The sequence below is a fragment of the Melozone crissalis genome, unplaced genomic scaffold (genome assembly GCF_028551555.1).
Source record: "Melozone crissalis strain CALT ecotype California unplaced genomic scaffold, PUWL_Pcris_2 ptg000027l_1, whole genome shotgun sequence".
NCBI classification, from domain to species: domain Eukaryota; kingdom Metazoa; phylum Chordata; class Aves; order Passeriformes; family Passerellidae; genus Melozone; species Melozone crissalis.
The window spans coordinates 15,762,543-15,788,264 of NW_026535805.1; the positions used below are offsets into that span (position 1 = coordinate 15,762,543).

The 25,722-nt window shown below is 36.5% G+C and overlaps 1 protein-coding gene across 3 annotated transcripts in view; it reads right to left on the reverse strand.

Annotated features, from left to right (window-relative positions):
- SMYD3 (SET and MYND domain containing 3) overlaps window positions 1–25,722 on the reverse strand; it is a 378,725-nt gene that overhangs the window by 64,381 nt on the left and 288,622 nt on the right. For all 3 annotated transcript variants that reach the window (XM_054279939.1, XM_054279937.1, XM_054279938.1), the window contains exons 6-8: window positions 13,048–13,115; window positions 10,488–10,590; window positions 3,881–3,991 (exon numbers count right to left, since the gene is read on the reverse strand). In XM_054279939.1, the coding sequence (XP_054135914.1) occupies window positions 3,881–3,991; window positions 10,488–10,590; window positions 13,048–13,115 (282 nt within the window). The remainder of the gene's footprint in view (window positions 1–3,880; window positions 3,992–10,487; window positions 10,591–13,047; window positions 13,116–25,722) is intronic.

Below are 25,722 nucleotides of genomic sequence, written 5' to 3' on the forward strand. Positions count from 1 at the left end.
TGTTTTTTCTAACTTTGAAAAAAGTCTTGTTTAGATTTGTAGTTGGTGCCATTTAATTTCTCAGGAATTGAACCACCAAAATGTGGTTCACCTCAGTCTTATCTTAACCAGCTTACAGTGGTGTATTTGTACTTGCCAGGCTGCTTGTCCAGATGCTGCTAAGAGACACTGGCCAGCATTAAAGTACATCCTTAGAATTAAAATGCAGCTCACATTGAGGCTCAGGCACAAAAATTACTTAAGATTCCCAGCTCAGCTGTTGGCACTGTTTGCTTCTATGTTTTCTCATCCTTGATAGCTGCTATGCACCAAGATTGTTCCGTGGCTGTGCTCACCGCTGGAGAGAAAGATAAAGAACTACTACCATATAGCAAGGATTCACTTTGGAGTCCTTTCACCAGCAGTGACCAGTGAGGAACTGCTCACTTTGCTCATATTCCCTCTGATTTTGCATGCAGTGCCACTGTGACTGCTCAGCCATGGAACCCTTCCCTTGAACTGGTGAGTGCCAGTGTGTATCAGCTGATGCTAAACTTCAGTAACTTTGGCTTCAGCAAGGGTGCTTGTGTCTGGGCTGCAGCTCCTTTCATGGTATTGAAAATGTAGCCTTTGCCTATCTCTAATATCTGAGATATAAGAGTTTCAAATCCTGACATCTAGGCAGTGTTGTAACTGCACTCCGGTTATCCATGCCAGCTAGCACAGAAATGTAACCATGTCAGTCTTGATTTTGTGTTTATATATATTTCATGGAGCAGCATAATTTTTCTTATGAAATTTTATCTGTCTAAAGAGTGGGCAATTTACTTCAAGGCATTCCTTTAACCTCTTTTATCCATTTCAATTTTCATGGATTTCTACTGAAGACAGTATGAATGAGCTGCTTGTCTTTGCTCTTGGCATAAGGGAGGCACAAAGCACACAAACCCCAAACCATTCTGCTTCAAGGACCTATTCTCATTTTAAAAAATCCATCATATAAAGCTACAATACCTTAGAAAATACAGCACCTTTCTTCATTATCCTTTGGGCACCAGAATACTCAGCAGAAGTATAAATTACAGATACATTATCTTGTCACAGCATTTTTAGAGACTGAACACACCAGAGCTTCACAAAACCAGAGCATTCACAAAAATGAGCCCCAGTACAGTCTGATCTGTTTTCTAGTCAAAAACCTGTTGAGCTCCAATTGAAATGGTGGCTTCCTACCAATTATGAAAAATAAATGTTGGATCTTAGAAAACACAAAAGTTGGTCTTGAATAAAACAAATTTCCCAATGTCACTAGCAGTCAGTAGCTGACTAGAGAACAGAAACTTGATACCATCTTCCTTCTTCACTCAGGCATTTAACACTAAATGAACAAGTCTTTAAAAAATACAGCTGGAAACATAAATTTCATTGATAATTATCTTGCCAAAAGTTTTTATAAATATGAATAAATAAAGATGCATGCAACTAAGCACAGATAAACATAAGGTTTATGGGCTCTTCATATAAACTGGTAACATATATTTCCCAGGGGATTTGCAGGATCACTTTTAAAACATTAAAAAAGATGTAGAATAAAAACTACAGTGCATATGACTTGACTTAAAACTTTACTATAAATTGATGTGTGCATCTTGAGAGCTTTCACTAGTCCCTAATATGTTTAGCAGCTGACAAGCACACTCAGCAAGACAGGAGTAACACAAGCTCTAAGTGTTTGCATGTCTATAAATGTGATTTCAAAAAGGGTTCTAGCTTTTTAAATGAGATGACTGAAACTGAAAAAAATCCCCAATACACAAGAACTTACTTGAATGGATAAAGCATTTCTGGAATTTGCATTTTTACCTATAAGAAAGATACATGAGATGAACTGCTGTTGACTAAACTATCTTTTTTCTGCGAAGCAATGCTGCAATATGGGAATTTACTTTTAGCTGACTATAGTGGTTCACAATATTGACTCTGCCACTCTTGATGATCCCAAGTTACAGCTGTTGCCTATTCTATTCACAAAGATTTTGCTTTTTAAAAATTTTCTAAGATGACTTGGAAATTTGTCTCAGTATTAGGGGTATTTCAGCAGGGAGATTTTGAATGATTTTATCAATTTTAAGCATCTAAATCTAAACCCAGAATTTCCAAAAATATTATCTCCTGCTTTACCTGCAGTGTTACATGACTCTCAGCTGACTAGCAGTGACAAAGATAAATGGAAGAACAAAACCCAAACAAGCTAGTCACGTAGAGATTTTACAAATTCAGTTGTCACAGAGAAATTAATACTATGAGGACTGCTGCAGATAACATTTAATCACCCTAAAGTGAAGCTGAGGATAAAGATGTCCTCTTTATAGACATTAACAGACGAAGCTGCCATGATGCTTCTAGATTTTCACAGACATCTTAACATGGTAACAATCAACAAGCCCAGAATTCCAGAATGCGGTCACAAAGAGCCTTCCAAACACTTCACAGTATCATTCCCAGGGAAATTTTGTGAAAGGGCAAAACAAAGATCTATAGACTATGAACACAAATGAAAATAATATTAAAAAAAAATCATTAATAATTTTAACCTATGTATGAATATTGATTTCATTAATATATGCACATATAATTTCCCTACAATATTTTTGATGTTATATGTTGATTCTTACAATTACATATACACCAGCCTGGAGATATTATCTCCTAAAACATTCCACATGCTGAATGTTCTTTACACCACTCGCCTACCCTTTCACAAACTGTTAAGTCATCCTTGAAGACTCTTTAGCCTGCTTATTTTTCTTAATCATCATTGCATCTGTGAGGATGCCATTTACCTAAAACTAATCAAAGATTTCATGGCACTTGAGTGACCATCTTTAAAAGAAAGATAAAAAGAGGTCTTCACTTCACTGCCTCTGAGTAGAATTGCAGCAGCTTTTATCAGGCACAGAATGCCAACACAGACAGGAAGTAATTTAGCATTATGTCATAAGCCTGAAATTTTCTGTGTTTTCTTTTTTGAACTGCCTACTGATGAATCAAAGCATATGTTGTAGTTTAAACTTTGGGGGTCTCTTTTTCTGTTTTCTTTTTTTCTGCACTGCTATTATTTCATGAATCATATTACGCTCTTTGGAATTACATTTTCATCAATACCTTTTTACTACTTCTAATCTTACAGGAACACATTTAGCTATGGCAGGTGACTCATTCCAAAGAAGCATTTGTGAAAATAACAGCAACTGTACATATAACAAAAGAGACTAAGTGCATAAAAACTGCTATTAAGCCAGCCTCATTTTGCCTATTCCATTTAATCTCTCATCAGCCTCTGAGACAAATTTAGTGTGCCAAGGTTGTATAAATATAAAGCAAACCAGAATATAATCAAATGAGGCTAGGCTGAACCCTAGTAAGAGATCACATTGAACAAAAGTTTATCTACTACAACTACTGACCTGCTACTCAAAGAACTTGTGATGTAAGTGAGCATAAAAACTACAAAGTCACCCAAAGATGTTCACCGTTCTCTCTAACAACTGCTGAACAAGCTTGATAGTTCTTGAAAATTACTGATGCAGGTGTTTGGCAAAATTAATTCAACATTATTTTGAGGATAAGCACAACCTTCCTGTAGTATAAGACAAGTGGCTTCAGTTGAAGTTCCAAGATAACTCTTTTGAATAGAAAAATGCCAACACTTTCTGCTTTTCTGTCATTCAGAGTTGTCTTTCACAGCAACAAAAACCGCAAGGAGGGCAGAGGCATTTTCTCCCCTCTTCTGGCCATTCAATTAGTAGCCAAAGATAAGTATTACAATAAGGAAGGAAAGCTGCTGACAGGCCTTAGAAAATTCTGTTTCCCTGGCAAGGAATTTTTTCTCCCAACCTACCTTCTCTGGGTTCTGGCAGAGTGGACAGTCACATTCGAAGCAATACTGGCGCATCAGCTGCTTCTGGCGCTCCCTGGTAGGCACCAGTGATTCAACATAGCTGATGGTGAGCTGTCCATAAAAAAAAAAAAAAAGATTTGGTATATTTTACAAAAAATCCATATTCTGTGTATGTATTAGCGGAGGCAACATTTTTTTGGATACTGAATTTTTCCCAGCATAAAATAAAATGCTAGCAGATTATTTTCCAGAAGAAATTGACTACTTTTACAGAAGGTGAGAAAAAGAGAAAGATAATTTCCATGGAAGAACACTTTTTCACATTTCAAGATCAATATTGTTTGAAATTTTTAATTCCACCCAAAATTATCGCTATTTCAACTTTTAATCCTTATTTGTAGGAAAAAGAAAAGAAAGGAGAGTGAGAAAAGATAGCAAAGAAGCTATGCATAAAGCATCTGAATCCCTTGTGCATGAAATCTCATTTTCTGTCTAGCTCCAGAGTTTAAGAGTGTATTTACCACTAGTGTTACACAATATCCAACTATCTCCAAATTTTTTTTCTCAGGTAAGCCCCTACTTTTTTGCAAATATATGTTTGAGCCTGGGGAGAATTCCTCTTATGCCATGCCCATTTTCAGTGTCTCTGTGATGTTTCCCTTGTAACCAAGAAGCACAAAAGCATTGCAGTCTAAGTTGTTGAAACTACTGACAAGAAGATTTATTAAAATGATAAAAGAAAATTTGTGCCTAAATTTGTGCCATTTTTCAACTTCTTACACTGTACAGAGTGAATTCCAATGAGCTACAGAGAAGTCTGTAGTTTGTTCACTTTGATGCCTGCCAGAAAGAATTTTACAGGACTAACCATTTGTAGAGTTCTTGAAATGTTTAAAGTGCTTCACAGGCACAAACTAATGATAAGGAAAAGGATATAACAAAAAAACCAGCTCAGTTCAGACCAGTATACAGTGATTACACTATACGCCCAACACGCTTTGAAACACTCCAGAGAGGTCAGAGCTGAAAAAAAAATCAGGTCACATTATTTCATCCTGAGCCTAGACACTTCAACTAACTGGGAGAATTTTCACATGGTTTCCAGTTAAATCATGAGAGTCCATTCAAAGAAATTACAGGAAAACCTGACCAATTTTAGTAATGACCATGAAATCCATTGTCAGAACCTGCATTTTTGCAAATTAGTGAGCTTTCTAATTAAATGAGCAATTAACAAGCAACTAAAACAATGCCTGCATTTTTTTTCATTTATTATTACAGTGTAATTTGATTACATATTGAAGGAGAACTGTGTTAAAAGAAGTCTACTGAGATGGCAAAGTCAAGCATTTAAAATAAATATGGCCTCATAATTGAAGATTAATAGTATAATTAATGAGAGAGACAAATTAAAATTCCACAATTAATCAAAAGTTAGCAAGTGTGAGAACTTTGTTAGGTTTAGAATTCTAGATAATGTTGTTTGGCCCCAGCTTGTGGATGTCTGAGCCAAGAGAGGATTAGTTTCACCACTACTGGCTTACAGCAGAACAGTCTGTAATAATATTTTATATGGGAGCCTTAGGCTTCCCTCTGATCTTTCTGCAGGGAATGGATGGAAATTGTGCTGCTTATTTATTTTCCATCCTTTTCTTCCAAGCTTTGTCTCTTCTGCCCCATTATCTCCAATGTCCCTCTTATTCTTTCTCTTCTGTTCTCTACCCCTCAACATGAATATCATTTTCCTGTCTAATTCTCAACACTTGATTACCTAAACCTGTGTTCTAGCCATAAATTCTAGCTCCTTGCATAGCCACTTTTGGTACAATGGGATGATTTCTTCCTTGTATCAGTCTCAGGTCTGTCCTTTAGCCTTATCCTTCACCTTTCCCTACTGTGTTCACTTGCTTTCCCAAGTTAACAGTCCTTGTTGCCCTACTCTGATTTCTCATCTTCAGTGACCCCAACAACTTTGTCCTCACTTCTTTCCACAGCTGGTCCTAATCTGCACCCCCCTTGGTGTGGTAAGAAAGATCTGTCTCCCTTCCTTCCCACAAAGCATTTTCCATCCAAGCTGCAGTCCTAACCTCATCCTTCAGACATCCAAAACCCAATTTCCCTCTCCCATCAAAAGCCTCCCAAATCTTCATGTTTCCTTGCAACTCACAAGTGTTTTCTGTCAAAATCATTTCACACACTGGCTGTTCCCTGTCTCTTGTCGTCTGAATAAACATCTCTGGTTTTGACTCATGTCCTGCTGGGCTTTAGGTTCAGGTGGCATCCAATAGTAAAAGGATTTAACCAAGTTCAGACACAGTGCAAGACAGTAGGAATCTTCTGACAAAAAAATAATGTGAGATTAGTGTACTCTTTGCCAAAATATTTAAGACAATGGTTTAAACCCTGTCATTAGTAACGAAACCATCATTAGGCAGAGTTTAGTTACAATACTGTGAAATAAACACAGAGCCAACACTAAATATACCTCACCTATCCAGCCTACAGGCTTCATCCCTTTCTCTCTTTATATCTTTGGTTTCCATCCCCCCACCCTCAGCTTTTTTCATTTATGTTGCAGAAACCTTGGGGTAGGAAGAAGTTTAAAAAAAGACATTTCTTTTTCAGAGGTTGCCAAACAGTTGTGGATATAATCAGTCACGTACCAACATGCTCTGGATTAAAACATATGACTGGGCAGAAAGAGGAGAAGAGGCTCCATCACATTTATCTCTCCTTTTAGCATTTTAACAACTTAGGGTCTCTCCTGCCCAAGTTCAAATTCCCAGCCCTGCCAGGAGAAATCCATGAGGGAAAAAATGTTTGTAGCTGGCAGAGTGAGTGGCAAAATGTAACTAGAATATTTAGAAACATGATCAACCTAACAGTGACTGAGCCTATACTGATAATATAATTGTTTAAAAACAAAATTTCTGTATTCAAGTTTCTCTTATGTCCTTGGTTTAATTTTGGATCACTTCATTAGATGCAAGGCTCATTTAACTTGTACATATTTGGGAAATGTGCCCATTTATCAAAGGTTGTCTTAATGATATTTGCATGTGGGATGTATGCTACTAATTAAAACATTACTTCAACTGACCAAAGCTTGCCTATTTATTGCATCGTTTATAAAGAATGCAATAAATCTTTTTCCCCCAAACTGGAGAATATATATAAAAAACATTTATGAAGGCAAGGAATTATTTAAAAGCCATGTGACTTATTGACTCTTAAGACCCTTTCCTTAGAAATACAGCACTGTCTGAGCACAGGAATTCTTTAATCATGGATATGGTGGTTAGTTTCTCATGTTCCTCATCTGCCAACTGAGGTAGACACAATTTTCCAGCACTGCCACGATGCAGTGGACTTAATTTATGTAGGGTTTTGTTGTTGTTGTTGTTGGGTTTTTGATTTTGTTTTGGTTTTTGGTTTTTTTTGTAACAGAATGTAAGCCACAAAATTTCTAGACAGAAAACTCTGTAAAAATTTAAAATCAATTATTTTAATGCTAGCGGCAGGGGAAAAAAAAGGAAAAGGAATCTTCTTGGTTTTGCAATCATGGCTCTCAGAACCTTAGGGAGGGTTGTGTACAGAAATCTGTTCCTGAGACAGAGTTAAAAGTGCTTAATAGTATGTACTCTTTCTGTTTTGGCATATAAAATAAAAAGGTCTTCTGCAGTGGTACAAAACCAGCAAAACTCCTAACTCAAGGAAAAATTTGTTTCTACAAACTTAAATGGGAAAAAATGTAATGTGTCAAGCATACACAGATACAAAACTTCTCACAGAATTACAGTAACAAAAACACTATATAACTTGGTTGAAATCTATGATGAAAATAGATTTATTTGCTCATCATCTGAAATCATTATTTGTTTTCAGTACTTAAAAAATGTTGCTCTGTAAGGTACAGCCAGTTATATAATGTTCTGAAGAAAGACACAAATTTGCTCTAACTGAACTCTGAAGCTGGTGAGAAGCAAAGAACCCATTTTGGAGCAGAACTGCACCTCAGCTAATCCATTCTGCCTCCCAGCAAGAGTAATTGATTTGAAGCCATAAAACTTCTGAAAGAGAAATCATCTCATGTCTGCCTGCAAAACACCAGGTAGACTCAGCAACTAACAAAAAGTAAATTGAAATTATAGCACACATCTTGATGCTGTTTGAAGTGGTTACTTAAGGGTAGGGAAATGATGAAGACCTCTTAAGAGTAGGCTCTTTTTGACAAAACTAGCTGATAGGCTACTTTGCCAGTAAAGGAGCCCTCATGATCTCTAGATGAATAATTTTTGCTTTTTAATAATCCTTCCCCATATCTCATCTTTCTCCGCAACATTTAAATTTCATTGTTGCAAAGAGCTGCAAGTAAAGAAAATCTTTCTATGCTGTCAAATTAACATCATCTAAAGTTACAAAAACTGTAATAGTCAACATTACAGAGAAGTTGTGGAGGCTCCATCCCTTGAAGAGTTCAAGGCTGGGTTGGATGGAGGTCTGAGCAACCTGGTCTAGTGAAAGGTGTCTCTGCCCACAGCAAGGGACCAGATGATCTCTGAGATCCCTTCCAAATCTAAACATTCTGTAATTTTGTAACTATCTTGAAGAGCAAAAAGGTGTTATAATTACTTCTGAGATTCTGGAAGCAAAGTTCAGAATGCTGAGATGACCACAATGGCCAGACAGCTCAGCTCCCGACGGCTTTGCTTTCCCTGCAACTTTAGGTGGTCAACAACTCCTTGGCATGAGTAAACTGCTGCAGTGTGCTCTGACAGAAAGTGCTACAAATGTGCAAAAATATGTTCCTGTATGGATGGAATAGTCCTCTTCTACTAATCTGAGCTTGACTTGCTGCTTAGCTTCTTCTTTCTGATAAATCTTAGTGCTTAATTTCTATTAATTATTTTATAGAGGATCTCATTCTGTCTGCATCTAGTGTAAGTTTAAACAGGATAAGAGAAAATTTCTTGTGATTATAATTTTCTTGTTGCTTCATGACTTGAAATAATGTTCATCTTACCATCTCAAAGCACTCAATTTATTAAGGAAACCCAATCAGTTTCCTCCCTGACATGTATCTTCACTAGCTCAGATCATGACATCAGTAATATAAATTAAAACTCAGCTCACAACAAATGATACAGTTTCACGTACATATGTTTGTAAATTCAATACCTGGCTATTGCTAAAACTGAGCTCACCCTGCTGCAGGCAAGCAGGAAGGCAGTGTGGAAAGTTGCATCAAAGTCATCATGCAGAACACAAAATGAAAAGAGGTAGAAGTTGTGTATAAGGAAAGGTAAATAGGTACTGACAATAATATTGAACTACTGGCTTGTACATACCCTCACAAAAATTTTATTTCCCTTCCACTTCCCCTAACAGATCTAACCTAATACTGACTTTGTAGCTTCATTTTGTCTCTTAAGCCTTAAGCCCATTTTCTTCCTGGTAAGACATTAAAATCTACTGTATTTCTAAATAAGCAAACCATCTTAGTGAACTGGGAAGCCAAGAGGAAAGTTATGGTTTATGGATAAAATAGGAGGAAGGTGTCTATAATAATACTTAAACAAGAATGCTGAACTGAAAAATGTCTATAATTAATAGCTCCACAAACATTTATTGCATCCTGAAAGAATTCTCTTGGCAAAAAGGTAAGCATTCAAAAACATTTCTGTTGCTTCTTAACAATATTTCGCTGAAAAAAATATTCTACCACTTATTTTGATGGCCTAAAAAAAATTTCTACCATTTACTTACTTTGATGCCCTACTATCTTTGAGAAAGAATACATTAAAAAAGAAGAAACTTCATAGGGAGGTAAATAAATACTCTGTCTAAATCAAAATAAGTATGGTCTTCATATTCACAGAGTTTTAAGAACAGGAGTGAATCATATTTACATTAGGTTATGATTTTGAAATGACCAACAGCTAGGACTGGGTAGGTCATTGATGCATCTGAAATTACATATATGCACACTTTTCAGGTCTTACTGAATTAAGCAAATTCAGTACTGTAATGCAATGAAACTTTTTTTTTTGATTTCTAGCCACAAATGCTTATTTTCAAATTAATACAAGTGCTATTGTAAAAAAAAAGTAGAGAATACTTTAGATCAAATCAAAAATCTCTTGAAAAGGATATTTTGAAGTCTTTCCTGGTGAAATGGACAAGAAAATAAACCTAGTTGTGTTGTTTTCACTGTCAATGAAAAGTTTACTACAACTGCATGGTTGCCACCTGACAAATGTTATTGTTGCAATGACTTAAGGAACACTGCATTCCACTCAGAAATACTGTAAGTGTTCCCATCAGGGTAAAGACACTCAAATACAAACAAAATGAAGTGCCTAGAGGAGGAAAGGAGGAACGGGAATTTATCAAGACTGCTAGTGATTTATGAGAAGTAATGATTACGGGGCCCAGGCAGTGTGAAGAGATGATTCTATTTATCATTTCCCTCCTGATAGCTATGTGCTAGAAAGTGGCATCAATATATCATCAAAATATTAAGCTGGTGGCCCAGCAGTCTGGAATTTATTTAGGGAGATGTCATTGTTGCAGGTGTCTGTGATGGAAGGGAGGACAAGTTAATTACCTCTTCACCAATCTGGATCTCTCGGACAGAGTGAAGTAAAAGCTGGTATCCTTCAAAAATGATCACACAGTTTGGGTCACAGCTGTGGTTCAGTAAAGACATGCTGTGAGGGGTGAAAGAAAGAAAAAAAACTTAACAGAGGAGTCTCCATTGCCATTTCCCTTTAATCATTTGAAAGTAGCTAACATGATTACATCTGAAGTATCAAGCAATTGAGTCATGAAACAAATAAATTCCCTGTTAAATCAGCTGCTCCTGGTTAGGGGAGGAAAATGAATGCTTAGAAGATTTATATTCCTTAGTAATAGGAGCCATGTCGAGATCTCTTCAATGTTTCCGCCTTTTGTGTATTCAGGGTAGGAGGAAGGCAATGGCCTCTCAGTGCCTCTCTGGGAGTTCTGATTCAGGGAACTGGGCAAGAGGGAACAAGGTGACCTTGTTACCTTGACACTAACCTTGTTACCTTGACAGTACCTCCCTTGGCAAGAGGAACCGAGTTCTATTTCTGCTGCTTCTGCTCAGTTTCAGGGCACTAACCTTATTGATTACTTGACTGTCACTGCAAGCACAGCTCAAAGGGGCCAGCAATCAACTTGTATTTCCTATCAGGAGAAAATGGAGTATACTATGTCCCAAAGCCAAAGAAGTTGGTGTTTAGAGTTGAAAGAAGAAACATGGCCATTGTCTCTATTTTAATGCATATTTTGGCCCAGCCTCTGATCTTGTGGCATGTGACAGCTGGGGCAGCACAGCTCCTTAGGGAGCTGCTGGCACCCTCAAGAGACACAAGCACTGCACAAGCACACCCTTCCCACTGTCTGAAGGACCCTGCTAACAACATCTCCTATACACGTCTGAATCACAGAGAAACAACTCACTCTGCCAGGCAAATATTTCTGCTGTAGCAGAAATGGGGTTGATGGCTTTTTCCCTATGGGAATGATCCATTGAAAGAATAATTCTGGTATTACCAGGCTGGAAGAAGAATTTTTGGCTTATCCAGCTCCCAGCTACATTTATATTCTGTCCTTGTCCTTGCCTGATTCAGCTACTCAAAATCCCAATTGATGGTGGTAAAATAGAGGATGTTGCCAAGGGTCAGAGCCCTGCACCAAATCATGTTTATTTAGTTTTCTGACTCTTACAGGAGGTATCAACAGGGGTCTGACTCTTTTGGTATCCCTTCTGGCCTAATAAAATATCTGTGGTTAATCTCCTCAAGAACCCACTGGGAGAGTATCCATTACACTTACTGTGAGATCACTGGGCACACTCTCAAAGCTGCTCACAATGTGATGCACAGCAGGACCATAGGATTTTACCTATTCCAAAATATTTTGTGATGCTGAAGCTATCAAGCCATACAACAATATAAACACCTTAATAAGGTTTAATAAAGAACTTTTAATTAAATCTTGTCTCACGGAGACACTAGTGGGTTTGATGACAATTTCCTCTGGAAGCATATGAATTTATCTGGAGGGACATTTGGCTAGGACTTGTAAACCACAGATTTAAAGTTCTCAATTTTTCCAGCTGTTTTGCTATAACAAAACTCAAACTGCTCTGAAGTGATCTGGGAAAAAGTCTCTGGCATCCCTTGCCAGTGCATCATCATTGAACATAGACAGATACTTTCTTCACAGTTAAGGGCTTATTTCAACCAAAAGCAAGCATTTCCCTAATAATAATGCTCAAAAATAGTATTTCATTTTTCTCAATTATTGTTTTCATTCCATTATGAAATTAAATTGCTGTTTTCCACTCTTCATGACACTAATTCCCATGTCCTCCTAACTACCTTTTCCTCATCTTTACTACAAGGCAGATCTCAAGATATTAAGTGTCCTTAGTTAAATCTTACATATGGCATTAGAAGGAAAAGAAACAGCAGCGACAGGCCAACTGAGGTACTGACAAACCTAATTCAACCATGCATTAACAAAAAAATTAGATGGTACAACATACATTTAAACGACATACTAATTTTCCGTATTTATGATTACAGGTTACTAATTCTACAAAGATAAAATCTTCATTGGTGCATACTTCTTTCCCAACACAAATAAGAAACAATAATAAGAAATTGAAATAGTAACATCTATCTCTTAAGGGACTCATCTTTTCACCTTACTGGTTTCTTTGTTATGGTAATTTACTTATAAATATAGCAATCTTTTTCTTTTAGTTACTAATTCTGAAGGCTCTCAGCTGCAAAATATCTGTATTCTAAAGCATCATTGAACAGGTTTCCCTCACTAGTCCCAGTTGCACGTTCTTGATGTCAGCATTTATTCTCACTTAGAAAAGACTACCACCTCCATAAAAATAAAATACAAAGATGCATACCATTTAAACTGTTTTAATGCTGTAATAAGGACTATTAAGAATGCTTTCAACTAGATTGTATTTTTTTACTCTGCTTTAATTTATTTCCATTTCCCAGTTTCTCATTTAGACATGTTACCTGCTGCTTTGATGGTCCTTACAGCTACCTTGGGAAAAAAGGGAAAAAAACTGACACAGATTTTGCCTGTGAATGAAACAGTGTCCACAGTACCTGGGATAGAGGCCAACACCAACATCCTGCATCTCTCCATTACTGATGGTGAAACTGTTACAAGTCACCTGTAAAAACAAGGGAAAAAATCCAGGATTACCAGAATCATTTGGAAACCCCACACTCAAGTAAAAAAAACCCCTTCCAAAATAAAATGAAGGGGCAAATGGTAATTAGATGGGAAACATTCAAGCCCAACACTAGCGCTCTTTCATTTTACAGCAATCACATCTGGGACACACTCTCCTGTAAAACTGCTGTCAATTAAAAGCAGAAATCTTAGTATCCTGAAAAAAATGTGGGGTTAAACACATGCAGGGGCCCTGCTTTTCTGAAGTAGAAGGAAAAGAAGAGGAAAGAAAGTCATCCTACACAGAGCCTGAGAAGCTGAGTCCAGGAACAACCCAGCAGAGGATAGTGACTGCTGGTGGAAAGAGTGGCGGTTCTCCATGCAGGGACTCTGCTGATGCCAGGCTCTCACAGCACCTTTTAATGAGTAGCAGTGGAACCCATAGAATATATATGTGGGAGTGTTTAGAAGAAAATAGCAGCCTCAGTTGTGGCGACCTGATATGGACAGAAATAAATGCAAAATCTTTCACATTATGGGTATTTGGGTTTGCATGTAGAAGATCTGATGACAAAGCATGTTCAAATTGCCATCCAAGGGAAATACAACCTTTTCTTTAATTTCAAATATTCCTATTGTAAATGTATTCTTCCTTCATATAATCATACAATATTAAAGTGGTTTTAGAAAATAATGGGGGAAAATGGAAGATTCCTGTAAGCAGATTTAGCCCTACGCCAAACTATCAGACTGAGCCTTTTTGGTGTTCAAGATATATCAACACTTAGTAAATGATTAACAAGTACAACTTTCATGTGCTTAAATGAAAAAAAAAAACAACCAGAATTCAATTGTGAATGTATTTTTCAAGTATTTGATTTTTGGGGAAGAGCTGGTTTTGGTGTTTTCTTATATTAATTTTTTAGATATGTTGATAGTTATTATTGATGTATTAATATCTTCTTTAGAAAAATACTGCATGATACTGCATATACAAGAAAAGTCCAAGGTCTCTTCTTTGCATTGGATTATTAATGTCATTAATTCTCATTAGAACAGAAAATGAGTTAAGAGTAGGGTTTGGCAGACATGGAAATGAGATTTGAAAGTTGCAGTTTTATTCACAGAGTAATTGTCCAGAACAATAAATGCACACCTATGTTTTAAAGAGGTATGTTGAACAATTTAATAGTATAAATTATCCTATAAACTGACAAATTATTATTTATGATACCATTAACCATAAGGTGAAAATGAAATCCTCTTTCAAAATTTTTCATAAATTATGACAGCAACATTAATTTAAATAAATGTACATGCAGTAGGGCATGTGTTTTTGTAAACCATTAAACAATACTTTGATTAGTCTATTATTTATGTAACCCTTTCAAATATTCCCTATCAATTACCAAAATCGTACATGTCAGTTATTTCTTTCCTGTTGACATTAGGTATAAAGTGTCAGACAACTTCTGAGCAAAGATTAGTCCATTTCAGGTGGCAATTATCCTGGTTCTAAAAATATTGACCTGATTTTGGTATTTATTGAAAAAATAATGCCTTCCAGGTAAAATAGAAAGAAAGCCAGCTGTTGTGAGCCTTAGCTCTCTCTAACAGATCATAAAGTAGCAGAGGTCAAGCATGTCCTAGAAACAAATGAACTCCTCTTTCTTGCAAATCTCTTATTATTACCATAATATATTTATATTAATAACATTGAATTTTGATCACCATAGAGTTATAGAGACTGTTTCATCATTTTCTATTAAAATTATATAATATATATTATGTGAAAAGATTTACACACAGAAGTCACAATATTTTTACCTCTTCCTTTTTGAAACATGAATCAGTTTTTTATACCAGGATACCTTCAAAGAAAAATTTGAGATGAATGAATAAGCTGAGATTCAGATATGGAGAGCTATTTTTAATAGTAGTTCACTGTGAGGCACTTTTTAACCTCTCAGATATTTTCACAATACACAGATGCATCTCAATATCCAGTAAGGCAGTGAAATGCCATCTAGTTTCTAATTATTTTCAGATTCAAATATAATACTGGGAATCCAAAGTATACAGGGCCAAATCTAAAAAGGCATTTAATACACAAACATGGGTTTAAGTGCTCCCATGAGTTCTGAGCTGTATGATTCAGTGCACAATCCTGCCAGAGGCAGAGGATCTGTCAGGTGCTCTGAGGTTTGTTTAACCTCTGAGAAGACAATCTTTCCCCCTTTTAAGATCAGGAATGGAAAAACCAACAGCAATACACAAATAATGTGTACTGCAGATAGCAACCCTAGTCATGGCTGCTTTCTGTGCTCAGCAAATGGAGAGAGGGGAACTCAGATAGGGTGGAGAGGGAAGGAGGATGTCACCATATACAGTGTGAGAAATTCTGAGGTAATGACAATCCTCCATAGACAGCTAGCAGCCCACAATGATATCAAATATGAAATATTCATAGGCTGTTGCTATATGATTGGCTTTCTGTTCTCTTTTAGATTTTTTACAAAGTTCCTAAAAAATCTACTGAATCACTTCTACATTTCTATTTATACAAACTTTTATGATGCTTTAAGTCTGACTTAAAGATCCATTCTATCAAGGGGAGTTACGAGATTTCAAAACGAGAATTGGTGTTGTAGATCACAACTTCCAAGGAACAAAATGAAGATGGCATTTTTTTTTTTAGATAACACCCAAAGAAAAGTCAGTTTTTCTAGCTTCCCAAAATTCACAGATGTAGCTCAAATAACAGCCAAATCTGGAGTATCCAACATTTCAGCAGGAGAGCATGAGTAAGCTGCTTGTTCCTGAGGCAATTGTTTACAGATCAAAGCCTACTGGGACTGGAAGTTAACTAACTCTGTTTCTAGGGGAAAAAAACCCAACACATAAACTCAAGGCAAAACAAACATTTTCTCATGCATCACAGCATTTCTTTCAAGTTTCATAGTTATTTTGTGCCATCTTTTTTCTGCCTTAACTGACTCACTTTATTCCTTATACTACAACAAGGTTCTGATTCTATGTGATTAAAAATAAGAAAGATAAACAAATCTCAGCAACTGATTGCTTCAATGAGTGTTCTTCCAAACAATGGTATGCTCCTTGTTGGTTTAAATACTGCAGTATTAATTATCTCAGTAATTTAATTTGTGTTTGTCCCTTCTGAATCCTTTAAAAATTCCTTTCTATACAGCTACAAAGCACTAAGACAGCATATCCACATACAGAAACAGAACCAAGTACTCACAAAGTTTGTTATACCCACAAATAAAAAAATTGCCGTGTATTTCTGAACTTCAAAGCGCAAAGACAAATTCCTTGCTATTTCTACAGTTTCTGAAAAAACACTTCTCCCAGCACGAGAACCTAGGCAAAATTCTCAGGGGGGAGTCACAAACTTTTCAAGCCTCTAAAATGCAAAATGTTGAAATATTCTAGAGTGATCAAGGTGAATCATCATAGCCTGTTTGGCCACAGAGCTCTAGTCTATAAACTCAACAGTTTACAGAATCACTTCTGAGTGTTTGAGTCACCTCCATGGCAATAAATCCTGCAAGTTTATTTAAAAGGAGGTGCTATTTGAAACAACCAACAATATTATATAAACTGACTGAATTAAATAAAAAGATTTGTTCTTTTGAGGCTGCACATATTTTAAAGCACCCTGTACCCAGAAAGGTAACACAAATAGAAGACATAATCTCTCCTAGACTGGTAAACACATAATGAGTAAACCAATTTTACTGACTGGCCAATACTCTCAGGCACAACTTAACACCAAACAGAAATTATTGCAACCTTACATTACATTTGATTTTCTCTCTGAGTGACTACTGAAAACTCTGTAAATCTACCCTGTAAAGAGGCCACTGTTCTCAAGATGTCTAAAGCTACTGTCTGAGAAATCTCTGTCAGTGCCAGACTCACAATCAAGAGGACAGCCATGATTTATTTTGGTGTTTGCATTTGACAGAGCACAGAGGCTTCAGTTTTGCAACATAATGTGTTGCATTTGCTCTCAGTTCAGACCTCATTCCTACAGCTTTATACTGAGGATTTGCCTCTGGGTTAAATAAAGCAGAGTTAGACTTGACGGCAGGACATTCCAGATTTGGAATTTCAGACACTCAGACAACGAAACACATCAATAAGGGTGTAAGGGAAAGAAAACAAATCATTATTGGCTAACACTTGCTGCACTGATCAAATTACAAACACCAGGGCTAATAATCAATCATTTTGTCTCCACGTGTTCCTATTACTGCAACACAGTGAGGCAGCCTTTGTAACACATATAAGAAACCCTCCCAAGGAACCCTCCCAAGGACTTCCAAAGGGTATATTGCACTGATAGGGTCAATACAGTTTCCAGCTCTGATATTCAATGACTCCAGCCATCTCTGTAAATGATGTGTCACAGTTGGTGTACTCTAATCCACCACCAGGAAGAAAGTCATAATGAACCTTTTCCCCCTAATTTATTAACCCAATGTAATGTAAATTAAAAATAGATATTAAAAAAGCCCTTTCATGGATTATTAAGGCTCTCATTCACACTGAAGCTGCCTGGGTATCACTGGTCATGGCCAACTATTTAACAAAATATACTGCAATGAGTTCTCATGTTAATAGACTTCTCAAGAAACTCAAACATTTTTCCAGGAGGAAGGGGTGAGCAGTAAATGCTATGTGAGGGGCACATTACCCTGAATGACCAAGGCACACCCCAGAGACCTTCTAGAACCACCACATCCCACTACAGTTCTGTACTGATAGCTCTTTCCCACTGGAAGATGAACAGATAACAGGCACAGATGGTTGATAGATCTCAAATCTGCTAATGACTCATTTGGCACACAGAGCACTAGAGCAACAGTGCTAAACTGTAATGCCACAGCAGTGACAGGCCTGTCAAGCCCCTGTTTTAAGTGTACAACACTCACCTGCTTGTGCCTACAGTCCAGGACATCCAGGCTTTCTACTCAGACAGAGCTTCTCGCTCTGAAATGGCAGTTCTGTCCGTGGTGGGAAGGCATCTGCTACCTGAACGCAGCCCTGAAAGGAGCCCTGTAATGAGGCACATTTGAAAACTAGACCTTTGTGCCTCATATATACATGTTTACAGGTTTTTGCCATATCAGGAACTTAAAATCCAATGCTACGTTGCATTCAACCCAGACACACTTACTGGCTTCCATGAGGGCCACAGAAACAAAATCAGATGAAAGAGATATCAGAAAGAAGAAAATAGGTGAAGAGGGAAAAAAAAGCTTCTTCAGTATTTTGACAGAATCACAGAACTAGCTGAGCTGGAAGTGACCCACAGGAATCATTGACTCCAGCTCCTGCCCAAGAATCACACCATGGGACCAAGAGTATTGTCCAAATGCTTCCAGACAGAAATCAAAACATATTAGGGAAAGTTTTCTTATTTAGATTTTTAAACTAAGTAAAGGGCACAGGTAGTTAACTGTTTATGATATTTGCTCAGAAGCCAAAGTATGCTGCAAAACCATGAAATTTGAAAAGTTTGTTTCACACCTTGACTGAATTCACAAGTATTTAATTTTACTTCAAAGACTTCCTATTAATCTCCTGTGCCAAAGAATCAACATTTTGGCTGAATTAAAGACTACCATTACCTCAGAGCTAGTTACACCAAAGACACGCATTCCCAATTCCTTTCTTAGTTCTTCATCTTAAGCCTTTTGACATCTTTCTTCACATCAACTAATATTTCAGGCCTTTTTTTGCTATCCTAGCACATGAAGTTTTCTGATGAGTGTGCAGAAGACAGGTATCCCTTGCAGATAGGCTGTCACCACCTGCAAGACAGGACACCAGAAATTTGCCCTGACATTAACAGATAATTTAGTGCAAGTGTGCTTCAGGCATCCCTTTATAGTACTCAGCTAAGTGGTGCAATTTTGATTGAAATGGAATGAAAATAGGTCATGGTAAATTACCTCCTCTCCCCTTAATCCCACACATACTTCTCCAATCTTTCAAATAAAAATATTTAGTTATGCAGCTAAATATATTTGATTACTAAGAATTTCAAAGCCATCATTACTAGGACAAATATTATGTTTGCTATGAGCACCTTTTTCTTTTTATATGCATGTGCAACATATAGTTAAAAACCTGAAATTGAAAAGGTAAGCCTGAAATATGCAAAATTATTGCACTCAGTGTAAAACAAAATATCTTGAATTTTTGCAGGACTCCCATTAAAGTTTTGTGCAACCTGTCTCAGGCTTTTCACAAATTTTCCTCTGACAACAGTCAGCAAGTCCCATGGTCCCCTTGGTGAAATTTTAGCTTTTACCCAGCTCTGTAAATGTTATTATTATTCCTGCTTTTTGGAACAGAACTGAATGCATCTATTTCGGGAGCAGAACGGGAGAGTGGGAGCTGTGAAGCCACTAATGGATCATATTACAGTATGCTTGCAGCATTTGGCATTATTAATTAGAGTGGAGTAGGAGCATGACATCCTTCTCTTCATCCTCATTTTCCTACTGGTAACTCCACTCCTGTGAAATGGGGAAGAGTTATTAACTTGATTTCAACAGCCACTGCACGCCCACTTACTGAAAACACACTGCTTGTTTATGAATGGGATCAAACTTCATGGGCATCCAGGAGTCATTAACTGACATTGTGTTTGTCTTGCCTATTCTGTTACAGAGAGATGTTTAAATTCCTTGTAATGGTATATTTAAAAAAAAAAAAAAAAGTCAGACTTACTATGAATTATTAGGGTGAGATTCAGCTACAGATGCTTGTATGCTTGTATGGAAATTACATAGGCAAAATCAAAACCTTGATGAATTACTCTTACATAACTTCAGCTAATAATGTGGGTGGAACAAAGTACTATGTGCCACCTCTTTCCATTACCAAGGTGATTTTCTAAGACAAAACTATTAGGCAGTTCAAGATAGGTCAGAGAAATTCTAACCTAAACATTTCAGTGTTTGATGATGTCTTATCACAGAGGCAATATACTTGCTATTCCTTTTGCAAGTGCTTGCTGAGCTGGACCTTCAAGTGTATTTAACTTTTGAAGTTCATCAACCATAAGTCTTTGGATTTGGTCTATTTGGCTTAGTGGAATGTTTGCCTCTTCTCTTCTCTTCCTTGCTCTTTAACTATGGTGTCACAATATCTTTTCTGCTGAGGGCAGGGGATAGGGAATGAGGGGGACTATAAAAATCTGGAGAAAACTTTTTTCATGCCACTGATTTAAAATTGTTTTCACTAGGAAATTTCTGAAAGCACAAAAGCTGAGAATGTTTGAAAGAAATTTCAAAAAGAGTAGAAAAAAAGGAAAAAATCTCTTCCAAAATGTAATGGCCTGAAATGAGTACTTTTAAGTCTTAAAAACTTAAACAAATGTACATAAATTTCTTGATTTTGAAGTTTCTTCTAAAACTGGCAACAAAACCCATTTGACTTGATTAATTTAGAAACATGGAAACCATTTTTTAATGAAAAAACATGTTTTCTCAAAATTTTTTTTATTTGCAGTATGTGATTTTTGAACCAGCACTAGTCTCACTTGGCTAATTGACTTACAATCTAAACCAGAGATGACTGGAGGGTTTTAGGACTGAACCTAAGACTTTTTTGGTGAAAAGAAATACACAGCAACTCGATATGGAAGCATACAACCCTGACAACCTAACTGTGTCCGTGACCACTGACAAGCCAGGCTAGCCCAAGCCTGCTCTGTTTTTCATTAACCAAACAAAATTTTAGGCTCTTATAATGTTTGTGCATTGAGGCCCAAACGAAAACTGACACCACTGCCAGTTCCTTCCATTTTTCTTACACTTCTTCTCTATAGATAAGCTGCTATTGTTTTCCTTTTGACATACAGTTTTATCAAAAGGAATAACTGTTGTTCTCTTTATCATATCAATGAAGCAAAAAAAAAAAAGTTTTAAGTTACTTAGATTTGTTTATTTTCCAACATATTCTAATAATTCTAACTGAGTGACATTATTAGTTCTACAAATCAGTGCATCAGACATGCCCTTTTGTAAATTCATCACCTTTAGAGTTATAACCCCCTTTCTTCCCATTAAAGACATTAGGAAATCAGTAAGACAATAGGAATCATGTACTGTTTTTCCAGATAGTTGGCAGTCAAAAATCTTCTGAGAGCAGGTAATTTAAGTTATGTGTAAAACCATGATTTGACAAAAACATGTGCAGTTTGTAAAGTGCCAACAAATAATATCCTAAATAAACTGTTCTCCTTAGAAAGTTTTTGAACATTTGGTTAGCATTTGCCTGCAGAATGCATTTTTTCCCACTCTTAGACCTTCCTTCCACAGGCAGAGTATGAAGAGTGCTGCCAGATACAATGACTGATGCTACTGTGCCATAGCAGGTGATGGGTCTGAGGCAGGCTAGACCTGCCCAGGAACAGTGAAAAGGATTGAGTACCACCTGGTATTCATCCAATATATCAATTCCAGGAGGCAATTAGAACTTTAACAGGAAAAAATAAAACTGTGAAACAAAATCTCACTCTGTATTCAATTCTGAAACACTGGAATACCTAGCTGATTGCCTTAATGAGAGGTCTTTTGGGGGAAAAGAGTGGTGGCCTATTGAAGGCACTGAAGAGATTGTTTAATCCAGACCACAGCTGAAGATACCTTCCCAACTGAAAGGAAAACTGTGCTCTACACATGTGCTCTGGCACAGAAGGGCAAATATGCCCATAGAAAATAGCAGGATATATAAGCCAGAATACATAAAATGAACTCAATGTAAGTACAAAGTAGAACAGTATTTAATTTAAAGATGTGATGTGATGCATAGAACAAATCAAAGCTAAAGCAGTAAATTTAAGGCCCTTATAACTCAAGTACTCAGTATTCAATGGGTTCTTGGATTTCTACAGAATGTGTGCATTCTTGATATCTCTGATCTACTACCCAAGGATTTACAGCCAGCATTTCTTTTATATCTCTATTTTGGGGCCATTTTTTTCAAACAATGCAATGATCAGGAAACAGTTTGTATAATTCAGTTTTTGGAATTTCATAACACTGGACATCTCTCAACACAGCACATACATGTCCAGTTACAGTGAGGTACAGCTTTTGTGCTGATGCTGCTCATTTTCTCATTCCCCCAGTTCTAGTCCAACATTCTTGGACAACCTTATTTGACAACAAACCATAGTCAGTAAATTATGTCAGTGAAAGAAGATTTGCTAGCATTTTATGCTATATTTGACATGAGGTAAATCTAAATAACCTCAATCCTGCTCTGTGGTCCTGGTCTCCTTTGGACCACGGGGTGCATGTGGCACTCAGGACATAAATCAGAACATTGCAGAGCTGCATTTCTCAGGCCAGGTCATGGGATTTTGCTTGAAAGGCTCTGGATGCTACAAACTGCTCCACTCAGAAATAACTGAATAGTTGGTACAAAGTTACAGGAATCCCCTTCCACATTTTGCCTGGACTCTTTTTACTTTTGAAGGTATTAGCAGAAATCAACTGCTATTTATGCCAAGAGAAGGAGCCATGCACATATATTGGGTGGTTACATGGGAACAAAGCTTTCAGTACCCACAATGCCTGAACTCCACAAACCAACACCCAGAAACACCACTCCATCCATGAGGATTTCTTAGCAGAAGGCCATTACCTCAACAAAACAATAAATTCCCAACATACTATTCTACCTAAAACTGAATAGAATGCATTTTCCTTTGAAACAGTGTTTTTCTTTACTGTACCAGATTAGATGTAGCAATTATGTGATTTTCTACATTGTTAATATACACTATTTCTATTTAAGAAAAAAACACACAATACTTAGAGGCAGCATTAAGCACCACCTCCATTTGAGCAAGAGCCACAGAGAAAATGTAACAATTTAGTCTAAATTAAGCTCAAACAGAGAACTCTGAGTCAAAGAACATCTAGCAATAAGTTGATAAAAGCGCTGTAAACCAGCTAGATATAAAGTAGCACAGCTAGAATCATAGCTTGCAGAAAAAGTCACAAAAAAGCTGAACTTCTATGTATTCTTTCTACTTAATGAACTCTCTCAGGGTATACAGACTGTAAATTGGTGAGAAAATGGTCAAATAATTGCATTATTTGATCTTTCACTTGTAATGGGGAAAAAAAATGTATTTAATTTTAAAAAGTCTCTACCAGATATGTTGGAAATAAAAGAAGGTTATACAAACACTACATTGAGCCACAGTTCAAATGCTTGTGGGTAGCTAACTAAAGTTCACAGACCTGTATGTAATTGCTGTCTACAGGAAATACTTGTGTTAGCAAAAGAATTTTCTCCCTGCTCCTTCACCTTTGCCCTTGCACAAACTCAGCAGCAAAGAAACCTCCTAAGAGCATTTCTGTGATGAACAGGGCTTTCTCCACCCCTACAAGATGAACTAAATCTAACAGTCAGGAACAGAATCTTTCAACTTCTCAGAAACATGCTTTTAGCAACTATTAATTGATAAAGGATATATTTTTATACAAATAAGCTTGAAACAAAATAATCTACTCCCTGTTCATATATCTTTGTCTAAACTTCACATGGTTGTTTTGGGGTTCTTTTAAGATTGCAACGAGACAAGAGTAAGAGCACAAAATTTACACTTATTTTAATGTAAATTGGCAGTGACTTCAGGGGCACCAGACGAGTTACACAAAACAGCAATCAGGTAGGAAGAAAGTTCATAAATTGAACTTGAAATAAGATTTCTCTGAGCACTGAAATAAGGTGATCTAATTCCAAGTGGTCAAAAGTCTGTAAAACTCAGACAAAACAAATCACCAACAGTCTGCAAACTTTGATTTGCTGAATTCCTAACATAAGATCTTGACTACAAATGTGCCATGTTAACATTAAATAATAAAACAAAAATCCATGTTTTTAAAACCAAGACAGTGTCTGTGATATCATTAAATAGCCTGAATAGGGTAACTGGGAAGTTGAGCAAACAGTTTTAAAAACAACATTGCAATTTTTTTCCCCCTAGCTTGAGATACCTTGAAAGGCACAGAAACTTTACATTTATCAAAATTGGTTGTGTTTTCCCAGGACTCAAATATATGTATCAAAATGATATATTGCCATTTACAAAGTGCCATTTACTGCCATAACAATACATTTTTCCATGGGAAAGTGACACTTTTGGGTATGTACAAGTATCAAAGTTTCTGTACAGGAAGAGTTGCATCATCTCACTTATACATGCAAGACCAGGCAAGTAATTACCAGTGTGTAGCCTGGAAAGCTGATGCTTTCATTCAATTTTCCTTATGTTACAATTTTAAGTCAATAGTCTTCATAACCTAGATTCAGGATATCAGAAACTTTAAGAACACGACGTCTGCATTTCAAACTCCCAACATGCACTCTATTCACTGAGAAAATTACAATGGCCTTGTGTTATACATTCCAAGGGAGAAATATGGCTGAGGGGGCTCTGATGGATTTACAAAACTAACAAAATATTCACCAAAAACCCCCTTTGAATCACAACACTATCCTAGTGTTTCATGCTATTTTTTTCTGATATTCAGATTCACTCTTGGAAAATCCTTATGTACAGTTTTCATCCTCTTTACTTTGAGCTTTTTTCTCCCTTTTGTGCACATCTGATCTTTACATGTACCCAAAACAAGAAAACAGTGATTTCAGCAAACAATGAGGACCCTCTGGCATTGCTATTACACCTGACAAAAAGCAGGGTGACAGCAAAGAACATAATCATTTTGGGTCACAACAAAACTTGTGCATCCTAGCAAATTCCTTGCCCCACATCCGAATGAAAACTCCAAACTTACCCCACAAAGCTCTCTTGTAATCATCAGAAACTAAAGAAAGTGCAACATTGGATCAGAAATATGAACCACAAGGCAGAAGGTTATTCAAATCTACTGTTGCATTTCTTCTGCAGTTTATGATACTGACTCCCCTCCTTCTGTTCATACTGCTTTTTACACAAACATCATGCCAAAAACCTACATGTCAAAATACATTCTTCTGTCATAAATTAAGACCTTGAAAACTGAGTATCATAATCATTTGGTTATGATTATTTAAGAATACATTCTCCTTACATTTATAACTTGTCTCTCGTCTGATTTGGCTGCATATGAAAATTTTACCTTTGAATTGTTATACTTTCATGACTAGAACAAGGTAAAACTACAAAGTTTTACAAAGAGATTTCACTCTAAGGAATCTTTCACGAGACAACAGGATTTTAAAACAAAAAATTACAAAATCATATTAGGTAAGTTTTCATTGTTAGCTTTTCTTATGAGAGCCATATGAGAACAAACAAAGTACAGTCATTCCTTTTTCCACCAATGTGGAAATAATTCTCTTGTTTACATGTTATGGCAGAAAAGAGCAATTCATTCCATCAATTCCTGTTTAAGTTACAGTTAAAATGGACTTTTAAATTATTTTACATGCTTTGTTACATTTGGCCATTCATCTAAAATACAAATCAGCTGTGTGAAATTGTAAAATTGTAACCTTTAGGTCTTTTAACAAGAATCTAAAATATCAAGCTTTCATATACCAAA